Here is a 14,698-nt window from a genome sequence, read left to right on the forward strand (position 1 = left end):
ATATATAATACACTAACTAGTTATGTTAAATGCTACAAACAATATGATTCCAATGGAATGAAAAATTATAACATTAATAAGAACCATTTCCTATATATAATATATATTAGTTGTTTTCTCCTCCCACCCCCCAATACAAACATGGAAAAAATGAGGTAACTGTAAATGTGCAAGTACCAAAGCAAAATATCTGCCTAACACAGAACACATGCCCCTGGCTCTGTTGGCGGGTGGGTAGTCTGGTGTTCAGGCAAGGACCCCTAGAGGCCAGGGAGAGTAAGAACAGTAAACCACTATCCCACCACAGCAAAAGTCATTGGTAAACAATAAATGGCGTCTACTGAGCAATCAATCACAAATCCTAAATAAATTTTAGCTGCTTATTGGAACACATTTTTGCACCACACAAGCTGTGAGATTATTCAATAACTCTTAACAGAAAGACTACAAGACTCTATTCTCAGTTGTCATTAAAAATGACCTCATTACCTAGGCCTTAATGGGAGGTTCTTGTATTTAATAGGGTATCTGGATACTGTCAATTAAATATTTACTCCAAAAAATAATAGTGCTAACATTAACATGAATTAAGGTATCTATATGTGAACAATACATTTTAAGATATTGATACACTGAGCAAGAGCCTGATAGGCAGGTACAGTACTACACTGAAATAAGTATGACAACACTTTATTCTTTTTTTAATCCCTTAAACTATATTGATTTTCACTGACATTGTGTAGGGGTATTAGTATAACATGCTTTAAGAATACATGGGATCCATGACAAACTATTGCATTCACGCAAGTGAGTTTTCATACCTAAAAGCAGAACATCTAGCACCTTTTCACTATGGCTTTTGATAAACTACAGTAGTTTCAGAGCATGTAATTTTCAGTCGTTAGGGCAATAACAGTAACACAATGTATGTAAGAAGTTCTGGATTCAAGACCAGCTTTTTTTCCTATAAAATGAAGTTAGCGCAATAAAATCTTGTAGTCATTCAGTTCTATTACAAATGTGTGCAGTACAATGCATGGCAGTTATCAGCTGAGCGTTAAGATCCAAACCCCCAGAACCCAAAGCCAACTAGAGCTAAAAATCAGTTGGGATCTGGTTGACAAGCATGCATATTGTGCACCATTAAATAGGTCCCCACCAGATTTTGAGATATCCTCCACTATAACACACTTGTTTTACTTTTTTTTTTAAAGTCATGCAAACACCTCTGAAGTAGATTTGGGAGTGAAGTAGGTAGAATAGTGTGCGCCGCGGCACATTTAGAAATGGGATCACAACCGCTATGTTGAACATATGGTTCGAGTAAAAGAACAGAAGTCAAACAGGTTTGAGTAATACACTTGTAATGAGTTGCAGTGTACATTGCCTCTTTTCAGTGAATACTTATAACATATTTATTGATCTTTTTTCTTGCATGCCTGTCTTTAAATGATGTAATATCTACTATTTCCGACAAAACAGAATATTATAATTGATTACATTAAATTATTTATGGTCTGAGGAAAACGACCAAACTAAATTCAGATATACCCTTTTCATGGCATCCTTTCCATCTGAAATGGACTGTTCTCCTTTATTTTTCTATACCGAGAGGCCCTGAGTGATTTTTTTTTTAACTTACAATATATGCCAGCGAATAGATATGTACACATAGGTTAATTCTCAAAGCTGTGGGTTTAACTCATTAAAATGGCTTCTTTTTTTCTCTTGAAGGTGGCACACACATCAAAGACTCACATTCACTTAAACAAAAGTAAAGAAAGAGGCAAGATCCCTTTACACATAAAAGCAAAGGTTACAACTGCCTGTTAGTGCTTACTGGGGCAGTTAAGAGACAAGAGTGAATCCAAAGCAAAAGTCCATTTGTTGCTCTTTTCCCTCCCACCCCAACTGTATGTTTTTTTTGTGTTTTTTGTTTTTTTTGTTTGTTTGTTTTTTTAAGTGTGAACACAAGCAGGGAACTAGAAGTCTAACAGTGTTTCTACACTACTGAGCACTCCAGCTCTGTGTCATTTGAACCCTGCCCTGATCACTGTGGGATACAGGCAGCTGGCGTATCGTGGAGCGTCACCAGTGACTTCTACAAGGGTTTTCAACATTCTTCTGTCTTCAAACGTTTATCTAAAAGCATTCACGCTGAAGCTATACATACAGTTGCTCTTTTACAACACCATTACCATGGCCTAAGACAATGACCTGACCAAGTTACCAGAATATAACACATACCATACACATTGTTAGTGCTCCTACTGTTTCCTTCAATGTATTTTCTCTAGAAGATAAAACCAATAAATAAACCTTTTCTTAAAAACGGCATACTTTTAAAACAAGTGGAAATGACAAAGTATTTTCAGGATTAGTAATAGGTTTGTGCTTGTCAAGGTCATAAGAAGGCAGATCTGAAATCTTGAACAGTATAGGCTATATCTGTGTATTGGATTTGGCTCACAAACAAAGAAATAAAAAGCCCAGTCTTCCTAAAAGGGGAAGAAAGTTCATTTAAAACTCGCCACTCACTGCACATATTGCTTTCTGCACAGGCCTCCAGAGCTCTATGGCATCAGCACAGCTTTCGGACGAGGACTCCCATCCTTAAACGCAGTCAGGGTGGAACCACATGCTAGTCATCCCTCATGGCGCTTTCTGAATAAGCAAGCAGTTCTTTTAGTATGCTTCTTTGTCTCTTCTTTTTCTTAAATTTTGATAATTTTGGTGGCAATGCTTGATTAAAATATTGCTAGTCTGAATCAACAGTTCATGCAAAACCTAGCATGCTGCCCTGTATCCAGTGGTTACACAATGCATTGGCTCTGTGAACAGGACAAACACACACACACACACACACACACACACACACACACACACACACACACACACACACACACACACACACACACACACACACACACACACACACACACACACACACACACTATGCTCACACTCGTACACACTTGCCAGAGGAACAATGCTGACATGGAGGGTGGATGTAGCACTTGTGCAGTTATGCCAGATGACCTCGAAAAGACGCAGTCCATTAATCCATGACTGCTTTTGTACAGATCTGTGTTCCAGAGTGGATAATCTGGGGTAGAAGATACCCCACAGTATGTCCCATCACTCGCAGTCCATAACCTCAGGCTTAACAGAATCTGCATATAAACCACAAGTCACACTTTCACAATAGCATTGGCAAATCTAAAACAAATAGGGGGTAAAACTGTTGAAATGATCAATACATTATTGCAGAACATACATTATTAACAAGTCACTTTGCCCAACACCTACACAAACATGCATCTATGATGGTCAGGCGTTGCCTCCAAACACAGATACCCATGTTGAAGTATTCCTATTATTTTTCTGCTAATTGCACAAGGTGTCCAGCCTCTCATCCTCCAGGCTCCCGACTCACCTCTTCGATGCAAGACTCCCACTATTCATGAACACCACAACCAAATCCACTAAATAAAAATGAAACCCTGTAAACAAAAGCAGCAAATAATGCTTTGTAGGGAAAATCTTTGGAATCTGCAACAAGGGGGCAGAGAAAGAACTGGCTGGCGATCCCAGAACTCTGGCTATAGGCTGCGATAGGCAGTGGGTTTCATGAGACTTGGACAGTGAAGCACAGCAGAGGTACAATAGGCTCCAGAAACAATCCTGGATTGCTTATTATCAAGGAAGGGGCAGGAGTAGTGGGTGGGTAAGCGATATTTACTGGAGGACGCAGGTTGGGTGGCAGGTGTCCCCAGTTTTGGGGCAGACTCTGGTGTGTGCAGCTTTCCAGTTCAGCACTCAGAGATCGACACAGTTCTCACTCCACCTCCCGGTGTACGTCCGAGGCATCCGCTCGGCAAATAGGACAAGTGCGATTAGTCTGGAAGTCAAGCGGAAGCGCAAAGCAAAGACATTAAGCACTGTGCATCGCAATATTCACACAGACCAATGAGAACACTATGTTGTGGTTTAATTTGTAGAACTGGCACCAACTTACCTTTAACCATTTATCCACACACTTTGCGTGGAATTCGTGGTTACAAGGTAATACCCGAAGTAGCTGCCTACACTCAAAGTCACTAAAGCACACAACACACCTGAGGGGAAGAAAGGAAAGAGTTACTTGGATATACAGTGGATACATCTATACTGACTGAACGCAAATGGTTTGTTTAATTAAAAGGTGAGGGAAAGGCTTACAGCGTTTGTTCAGATAGATGATTCTCTGAGTTGAATCTGTAGGACGGAAGTTGCTCTATATCTGCCTTAGTGAGTCCACGTGGTTTGGCTTCACCCAACCTCTCTGCCAGATTCAGTAATGCCTTTTGAGAGAGAGAAAAAGGAACTGACGTGTGCCACCAAATACATTTCTGTCACACCTACAAACTTGGAGATATAATGTAGTGAAAAAGGAAAGATGAGTAGGAATGTAATGATATATCGAATCTCACAATGCTGTGGGATTGTGACGCTATCTACCATGGTTATTTACCATCTTGTATCTATCTCGAAAATTGTATTGCCTTTGTTTGAACAGCAGAGGGTGCAATCATAGTAGCCAAGAAGACAGACTCCCATCATCCTTTGTGTGCAAGCCAAGCACTGTTAAAAATAAGCCCAACAAGAAAATGACCCATGAACATGCCGATAACGAAAAAGAAATTGAAGATGCTTTCAAAGCTGATATGTGGCAGCATTTTGGTTTTCACATTTGAAGAACTGACAATGGTGAAAAGGAAACAAACGCAAAACAATTTGCAAATACTGCCGGACAGTCAACTACAATACGGGAAAAACATCACACATGAGAAGCCATTTGGCTCATGACCACCCAGAAAAGCTCAAATCACAACAACAGCAAAGCTTCAGCCAGTCAGAGAGCTGAGGAAATAAGATGCATCGGTGAATATGCATCCAGAGACTCATGGCCATTTTCTGTGGTCGACAACGACAGATTTCAGAGGTTAATGAACACGCTGGAGCCAAAGTTTCCACCAAGGCCACACTTAACTTACAGAGTGATTGCAGCTCTATGAAAGCTCAAACCCTAAAGTGACACAGAGCCTCAAAGAAGCAGAATGCATCTCAATAACCGCAAATGAGTGGACTTCACCAGCTACTCAGAGCTATGCTACAGTCACAGCTCATGTTATGAGCAGCAAATGAAACGTTTTGTCTGACAGACGCGGCCTCTTTTCCAATCACACACTGGACTCAACGTAGCTGAGGTTTGAAATGCTGTTTTGCAGTGGGAGCTCGACATGAAGAATAACAACAATCATCACAGAATTGCTGTTGTTACACACAATGCACGAAATATGGATGTAGCAGTGAGAGAGATTGTCCCCACACATTGTGTTTGGCCCACACTTTAAACCCCACTTCATAAGAGTTCAGTTACCACAACTTTCACTTTTTTTTGTCTTTGACAATGGTCAATGCATCCCTCCTCCTCTTCCTCCCCTTTGGAGAGAGCCCCTTGTTGGTAAACACTCAGGAACATGTGGTGGGAGATGTCACACTACATGTGTCAAAACAAAAAATTCTGACATGCCAGTCTTTTGGTCGGGGTGTCGTGGGTCGTCCCAGATGCCGCACTACAGGTCGTTTAGCATGTCGCACTACACAGATATTGATGCCCGATTGTTGTTCACAATTGGCCACAACACTAGTAATTGGTTGGTCACGACAAAATCATCTCAAAATCGAGCTAGATTCATGTGGTCTGATCCAAACATTAGCCGACCACCAAACAGAGACTGTCAAACCTGCCAGTACACAAACTGATCCTGGATGTGGTCACCTGATGGAGCAGCTCTTTTAATTATTTTATAAAAGAACTGATACTGACTGCTGAGTGACTTTTGTTTTGAAATTGTACATGGTTTACTCATTCATTCCCAGAGACATTTCACATTTCAGTTTTCTTCACATGCTTAGGTTATGGCCAGCTACTTGTATTGTATTAAAGAAGGAAAGCAGAAGAACTTTAAGTTAAAAACAAGTTTTATATGAATAAAAAAAATGATGTGCACACTAATGTATTAGTAATTTCAACATTTTTGAAATTAAGGACAACCATTAGCATCATTACATGAAATTCAGCGTTATTTCCAGTGAATTAGGATGGACTGAACACTTATGACTGAACTAATGGCGAGCTCCAATCCTTTGGTATAGACTGTATATTCAACATGTGAAAAATCACCACACTAACCTCATAGTTCTCCATCTCCACATCATCCACATCCAAATCTAGACTGATGGCTGGGCCCACTGCTGCTGGAGGCACAGGAAGCATTGACCTGAGCAGAGAGAGACACAACTTGTTGAGCAACCATCAACACAACCAGCTTCACTGTGACCGTAAGCAGCATGCTGCAAATCCCGGCACTGAGTGGGACCCAGAGTTAATCACTGTGTCTGTCCGGCCTCTTCACTCAAAGCGGAAATGCAGAAAACTTAGTAAAATCAGGCATTTTACATTCAAGAACCATATGATTAAGGCTGCTATATTTCATAAGTTGGCAGCCTTTACTGCAGATACTCACAGGAAGTAAGGGAGGAAGCCTGGGTAGTAAGATGGAGGGGGAGGAGGGGGGGGGGGGAGGTTGCTGCAACCGGTATCTCTGTCCACTCACTCGCCGGGGCAGCATGTGGGGATATGGCTGAGGAGAAAACACAGAGATTAAAGGAAGTGTGTAAAACAGAAGTCTGTGATCAAAGAGAACTATCTTCTTCCATTTCACTTTATAAGAACAGCAAGTTTAAGAAAAGTCAGGACATTGGTTAGGAAAAAGTGAGAAATTCTTGGTGAGCAAGGGGAGGAAAATCCTTTAAGAACAGCACATGCAAGGACAGATTTCCAGTAATGTGACACAACCCTTAAGAAAACACTTCAGGTGGGATAACAATTTCAAAGTCAGAGCTTACATTATACCTATTTCTACAACTGTTAAAATGCCGCCATACAAATGAAAAAGACAAATTAGAGTTTGCCTAAACTGCCAAACTTTGACACAAAAGACTCCAAAGACTCATATTATTAAAACTTTGATAGATTCCAGTGAAGGTGAGAGCAAGATAAACAGATTTTGGATTTAACATGATGTGTTTGCTTTGTCAGTATCAACTTTTCACTTCCTCCCTGTCAAATGTTTGTCCATCTTGTACTCAAAAAGCCATTTAGCTTCCTGAATAAATCAGAACACCTAATTCTTTATTCTTCCAAAATTAATTCGCTTCATAAACCTTTTAAAGACATCTCAACCTATCACAAGAAAAGTGCAAGTGGAAAAAATATCATTAATGATACATCAAGCAGTTACTGCAATGCAATATAACAATTAGCGTTATTAGTGAGAGCCGTGTTCAACAGGTAAAAAATTATACTGTGAAAGGTCAATTTAAATATAGCTTTACTCGTCCTACGAAACCCTGCTTATATGCACCCACTTGCAGTATGAGAATGTAGTTGTACTCAGGGTTTCTGTGGGTTCTCAAAGTTAAATTTAAGACCTTTTTAAAACCACATGGGATGCAATTCATTAACCGCTTTACAAAGCATGAAGGAAAACCAGCAGGCTGCAATTATCTGTTATTATCTGACATTTTGTTGAGTACTTTCCAGCTGTATTTAACAATAATTCCTAATCGTATAATTAATTCAATTAATACAGCATGGGTGGTAAGGGCACTGTCAATTTCCCTGTGAAATAAAGGTCTGAAAATGTCTCAGATGCCATCTTACCACTCCAAAGGGAAGCTCCTGATGCAGAGGCTCTTGAGGAAGATACTGTAAGGGCAGAGAAGGAGGCAGCGCTGGTGGGTGATGAGAGGGAGGGTAGGAGAAGGTCCCTAATGGGTGCTGGTCCCCTCTTAGGTCAACTTCGTTCTCTACCCTCTGTAGAGGCTGAGCAGACAGAGAGATGTGCAGAAAAGGTTGTTGCTGTTGTTGGATCTGACATATGTATGCATATTATCAAATTAGTGTTTACGCTTTGCATTCACTGTACTGTGTTCTTTGATAAATAAGAGTACAATATCGACTACTCACCATGCGTGGGTGTTGAGGCTGTAAAGGGACAAACTGGCTCAAAGGAGTAAGGTGCGGCGGCTGGTGGGGGGGTACAGATGGGGTTGGGTGCAATACAAAATGTTCGCTGGAGATCAGGGGTGGAAAGGCTTGATAAGACACTGGCATATGCTGCATGGTACATGCCTGTATGAGCTGAGGAGACGAAAAATAAACACAAAAATCAACATAAATTTATGTGAGAGAAATTTCTTGTTTTTATTTTACTTATGTCAAAATCAAATTCAACACTTTAGAAGCATCCACCTAACCAAAGCAAATCCTTGTATTTGCAGTAAGGCAGTTCTAATGACAGCATGTTGTAAGCATGTAGTGAACAGAAGCGATGCATTACATAAAACCACAGCATTGACAGTATTGCCACAACACCACACTAATCATTCTGAGGTCATCACAAATAAACTAAACGGACAACAGAATCATATTTCATGTTGCTTAACTGTCAGAATATTTGTGCTAACATCAATCATAAGTCCTGCACAGTAACAACAGCAGCTTATTTGTTAGTCATGAGCAGTGACAGATTGCATGGCTGGTATGGTGTGCTACATGGATGCCACTGACATTTGGGCTCTTCCTTTTCAAACTCACAGGAGGAGGAAGGCAGCAGAGCAGAGAGAGCTGTCCGCTGAACATTACCGAGCATGCTGGGAGCTGCTGAGTGTTGCACCCTGGAAGGGGCTGCCCGGTGTGGATGGGAAATCCGTGTGTCGTCACCGTCGTAACAGTGTATGATATTGGAACTGATCCCTGGTGCATCTTGTAAGGAAAGAAGTGGGGCAGGGGAAAAGATGGGTGACTTCACAATCTGACGAAAACAGAAGCCTTTCTCCCCAAAATAACTCATTATATACACCACACCTCATGCTAAATCTGCACATTACTGAGGAACACAAGACCTAAAATCAGGTTAAATAAATGCTCACAACTTCTTCACTCATCTCCGCATTCTGTTATTACCTGGTCGTGTAGATCCACCATGATGGGGCTCTGCTGGGGCAGGTGAGCAGCAGGGTGAAGCATGCGTGGTGGTGTGCTGGTGTGACTGTATTGTCTGGACTCATCTAAAGGAACCTGTTGGTGATGCTGGGAGAAAAGCAGATGATGGAAGTTCTCATCCTGGACCAGGGAACTGTGCAGTACAGGTCTGTCTCGTCTCCCCCACTGGCGTCTCACTGGTGGGCTGTAACATCATAGAAAAATAATGTAAAAATTCTAATAATTCAATACATTATGCCTATAAACAGACTCTCATCCAGTAGATGTACTGCATGCTATTTCCTAAAAAAAGCATCTCAACTGCTTAATTTTTTTTCCACATAGAAAATCTGCCTTAAATATGTGATATCTAAGATATATAATGATATATAAGGCATATATACTAGGGATGCACAGATCTACATTTTTCAGTTCCAATCTGATACCTGTCGATACTGAGTCCTGATCTGATTCCAGTGTTCAATTAATGAACTGTGACTTAATGCATGGGCGAGAGTGGGGTCATTATTTTATGTATAAGGCAACATCAGCCTGACTTAAACATTTCTTTCTAACTTTAAAAAACAAAATGTAACAATCCATACACAGATAGAAATTTATTGAAATGTTATTTTTCATTAAAATAATAATTGTGCACATGCAACTTGGAAATTGAATTACAATTAAGTCACAAAATAGTGCAAACAAATGTCATCATATTTCACACAAATAGTATAAACAACTAACTTGGTGAAAAGAAAACATTCAAAATAAAAAATTAAACTTCTTATTACGCTATTGGGGCATATACCCCTAATTACTTGCATAGACAGAATGTAGCAAATCAGCCTTACTGTAATGAGTCAATATGTAGTTTAGCTGGATAGAAGCTGGGAAATACATTGCAGGCAACAATAAACTGGAACTTGAGGTTCTAATGTTCCTAATGAAGGAGATTCGACTGGAGACCCTTTAACATGTCACGGCAGAGACAGTGCTTTATGCCCAACAGACAAAAAAAAAATCGATTGCACAACCTGTTAACAGGTTGGATAATTCAGCCCAAGCAAATGTGAAATGGTATCTACACTCATACCCCTTGGGTTTTGTATTCAACAGTTAAATGTGTTGTCATCCAAAATATCATGGTCAAACTCTATCAAAATATTTCAACAATATATGCCACATTTGCACTTCAAAAAATGTGTGACGTGATGATTACATCTGATGACGAACACAGATTGTCTCTGTCTCTAGCTCTAACAAGTGCATTGTCGTTTAAATTTAAATTCAGGGAAAAGAAAAGATGCATTTGCTTTTCCTTTTTTGCCTGTGGGAAGGCACCGTGAGTCACACAAAAAGCTGACATTTGATTGATGCTGAAAGCATTCCAATCTTAATACTTTTAAGTTAGACAGACACAAAATAAATGAAATATATTTTGTATTTGTGAAAAAATTCTGGCAGAAACACAGTTTTTACCTTCTCCTGAGATGCACTGGGGCGTTGCAGGGCTCTCCAAGGAACCTCCTCGGGTTTAAGGGGGCTGTTGGTGGCAGCCTATTTACTGCTATTTCCCATGGTCGCATTGGTGACGTCGTGCAGACGAGTCACACTCTGGGAAAGGATACCGTACAGCGGAGGCACTTGTATGTTGCCTCTGATTGTCTTAACCCTGCAAAAACACAATTAACAAATTCAGAACCCTGTTTCTTATGCTACAGAGAGAGCTCATTTATATTTTAAACTATCAACTGAGCACACAGTCTAGTCGTCATGGATAGTCATGAGGTAAATATTATGGTGGCTGCCCTCTTACAGAACCATACCAGATATCAAGTGAAATTTGTACAGTCACATTGCAACACCCTATATGAAAAATCCACCAAGATTTTCAGATCTGTTCCACCACACAGACAATGGGATGTTATGTTGTAAAAATGAATTACATAATTATATGTTAATAAATTTGGGGTTGCAATAATAGCAAATTTGCATTGTTTGACAAAGTCTCTACATTGTTCTCTACATTTTCTCAAATGCAACTTTAAGTTAACTGCAAATCTGCTTGAATTATGAATATAAGACACTCATATTCGAGAGTACTGAAAAAAAGTGACTTCATATTTTACTAAAGCATATATGAAGCATCTGCCACTGTTTTTGTTGAGATCATTCATGCCACTGCTATATGTTGGTTTCACTGATCTTAATCAGGCTTCTTAGATTTTTTTGCATATGGAACAGAGTACAATGACACTATTAGGCAAATGCATCAGATATTTATCTTCATGATGAGTAACGCAAACATTATCTTTAGATATCAACATACTGTCTGTCTGCAAGAATATTTCACCCAAGTTACGAGGTAACATTTTCCTCCCATGATGAGTGTGGGCATTTGTAAAAGACTTAAATATTTGTACTGAAATTCATATTCACTTGCTCTAAGATCCCTGTTAGACATTCAATTACGATGTATTATTGAAACATACACTTGGAAAAGGTCCATACGTGTTTTCAGACATGAGGCAGTGTTATTAGTAACTACAGACAAACCTAACGTCTGCTGCAGGGGCCTGTTTAGACTGATAAAGATCTAGGCCACTGATAACTAAATTTAACTTATTTCTAATAAAGGGAAAAGTCACAAACGTTTCTCATTTCGGCTATACACATTCACCGTTACATGTGCCGAGTTTAACCCGAATGCTTCAATACAGTGAAGTTAGAAGTGTGTAAGTGACAGCGTAATTAATGCGGCATTTTCGGGGACAGGGAGAAATAGGGGTCGCTGTAGCCTGCCTGAACAAAAACACGAAAGCCATGTGCTCAAAAGACAAAGCAACAACAAAAGATGTGGCAGGCAAGCGGGACCGCTAGCTACTATGCAATTAAGGAGGCCACCGTACCGTTATACCGTGCCCTACACGTGTCACGTAAAGTCCCGCACACATCACTGCGAAAATGAGCAACATTATCGTTGTGGCAACCGTTGGTTTCTCGTTGCCAGGGCAAATTCGACGTCCCCTGCTGAAGGAGAGCAGCTAACTTTAGCCAAGCTAGGCTAACGCTTTGTCCAAGCAGAGCAGGACTCACCAGCTGCAGGTAGCTGCTGTTGGCAAGTAGCTAGTACACAGTTAGGACATTTGCTCAAATATCACTGCACAATCTACCCATGTGACCTGTTACACTACAGACAGAGACCAGTACTGTGGAAAGGTTTAGCTATGTGAGTTGGCTAGCAACAGAATCCACATCTTACTTTCTGAGCGACTTGACTTGCTCGGTGAGAAGGGGAGATGGCAGGTGTTTCAACCTCCGAAATGTTGCGTCCCATCAAATTACCCTTGTATGTAACCTCCTCCAACAGACTACCATGACCCGACGGAAAGTAACGTTAACGCTACCCAGCTATAAGTCGACTGCTGTTTCTTCCAACAGATTTCTGACAATGTCGGACGGAGCTATTAGCCTGCTAACGCTAGCCAGCTAACACACGCTTCCTACTGCTGCATTGGGTAACGTTATCCGTTTTCTCCAGAAACCGAACAATGTCCGTTAACTGCAGCGTTCACCTGAGCAGGCAAAACTGATTAACGTGAGAAAAGCTAACGTTCGCTATTCAACGATAGAAAACATTCCTTGGCGCGTGTGTTCCTTGAAAAGCATTGTTATGGCGAAACCACGCCCCCTTTTCGGAGTGCCCTATCAGCGCGCAGCAAACACAGACAGTAGACATCCAGACAGCCTTTGCTACAATGTATCAAAACAAGCAGTTCCTGTTGTTGCTTGTAGCTTATAAACAAAAGGCTGTCTGAGGGGTTGCAGGGTCACCAAAACTTGTAAAAACATAATAGTAGCCTAGTCACCTTATTTTCCCAGCCCTGACTTTTATCTTGCTATCTACACAAATGTTTTTGAAATAGTAGTCACCAGGAGTGGAAAGTAACTAGGTACATCTAGTCTACTTAAGTGCAATTTTGAGGTACTTGTACTTTACTTGAGTATTTCCCCTTGGTGCTACTCTATACTATATTTCTGGGGGACAAATTGCACTTTTTGACTTGACTACATTAATGTAACAGGTGGTCATTTTTGAAGCGAAGATTTCACATTCTAAATCGATTTATACAATATGATGTATTATTATAGATTAAACTACCCGATAGTATATAAATCAATTAAAATGTAGCTCCACCTCAACCCATGCACACTACATTAAAGTACATATGCATGCATAAGTCATAATGATCCAGTAATATTCTTTAACACTGACATTAATACTCTTGTGGTTTTACTTCAGCAAAATCCTGAATTCAAGACCTTTACTTACAATGTTATATCTATTATGTATAGTGTTACTTTTTTCTTAAGTAAATGATCTAATTATTCCATCACTGACAATCATTAAAATAATCAGAAAAGGTCAACCTCTTCCCAAATGAGAAACTCGTTCTAATATTTATCCATTTCAGCATCACTGGCCAGAAAAGTTTGGGGATTTCCCAACTAAACCCTCTCCCTTATGTCAACCTGTCTCACCTCAAAAAAAAAAAAAAAAAAAAACATTAGTCATCACTTTATTAATTTTGGCAAAAAGTAAAATTTTATTTTAATCAATTAGATTAAGTGTTTATTTTGTATAAGACACTGTCTCAAGGTCTACAGCTCTACTGTGGCCCACAGTCTGTTTTGACTCTCACTTGAGGCCACAGTGTGCTGTAGACGACCCAGCTACCCAGTTATGTAATATTGCACTTGCATGATCGAGGGAGAAACATCCTTCATCGGCTTATATGCGATATTTTTGAAGGGCAGCGAATGAAGCTGCAAAAAACGGCATGTGATGCTGCACTTGAGGAGCTTCATCAGGCCTTTTTAAGCTACATATCAGGCCCAATTTGTCCAGTAGGAGTTAATAAATAATATCTGTCTGTTTTGAAAGCTTTGAAGCAAAGCATTGGAGCATAGCTAGTCTTTTGAATGCACCCAGAAGTATGCACCTAATGAAAAGCTGATTAAGGAGAGCAGCAGTGGTATGCAACATAGACTAAATGTAAACATTACAACATCGCTCTCGGTAGCAGCAAAACAAGGAGGGGCTGGAGGTTGAGCAGGATGACAACCCTAATAACCCGTCTAACCGCCTCCTGTAAGCACGCACCGCAAATCTCCAAAACTCAACCGAGACAAAGCAATAAAAGAGGAGGAGTGTGGTTACCTGATTGTTAATATGCAAACATCTGATCACTGATATTTTCCTTGTAATGTTCACATCTCGTTAGGCTAAGTGCGGCATCCTATGGTCAGCTGTTCCCGTGTGGAACATTCCGTGGATTTCACCACTGCTGTAAAAAAGGTGCTAAACGTTAGACTCGCGCATTACCACCACATTATCTCCGAATATTACGCAGGTTTATGGTTTCGCAACCCTCAAGATTATTTCCATAATGGACACTTTTGGGATTTGGAGATGAGAATCCAGCCCCACGGTTGTTTTGGGTTTCTGCAGTTCCCTGTTACACCCCCATTTCTGCGTATTTCCAGAGCAGAGAGCACACGCCATGCTGCCATTTTTACCGTAATGGACAGAAAGAAGTG

The 14,698-nt window shown here is 40.3% G+C and overlaps 1 protein-coding gene across 1 annotated transcript; it reads right to left on the minus strand.

Moving 5' to 3' along the window:
- Positions 1-1,715: 1,715 nt before the first annotated feature.
- Positions 1,716-14,450, minus strand: rnf44 (ring finger protein 44). The gene is given in 12 exon segments (XM_070962163.1): positions 1,716-3,901; positions 4,019-4,118; positions 4,222-4,343; positions 6,239-6,326; positions 6,573-6,619; positions 6,621-6,689; positions 7,772-7,933; positions 8,078-8,251; positions 8,708-8,875; positions 9,077-9,299; positions 10,577-10,769; positions 14,319-14,450. Coding segments are annotated over 11 exon segments (1,323 nt in total). The 5' UTR covers positions 10,684-10,769; positions 14,319-14,450; the 3' UTR covers positions 1,716-3,838.
- Between the last annotated feature and the right edge of the window lie 248 nt (positions 14,451-14,698).

Source organism: Chaetodon trifascialis, chromosome 5 (assembly GCF_039877785.1).
Source record: "Chaetodon trifascialis isolate fChaTrf1 chromosome 5, fChaTrf1.hap1, whole genome shotgun sequence".
Taxonomy (NCBI): Eukaryota; Metazoa; Chordata; class Actinopteri; order Chaetodontiformes; family Chaetodontidae; genus Chaetodon; species Chaetodon trifascialis.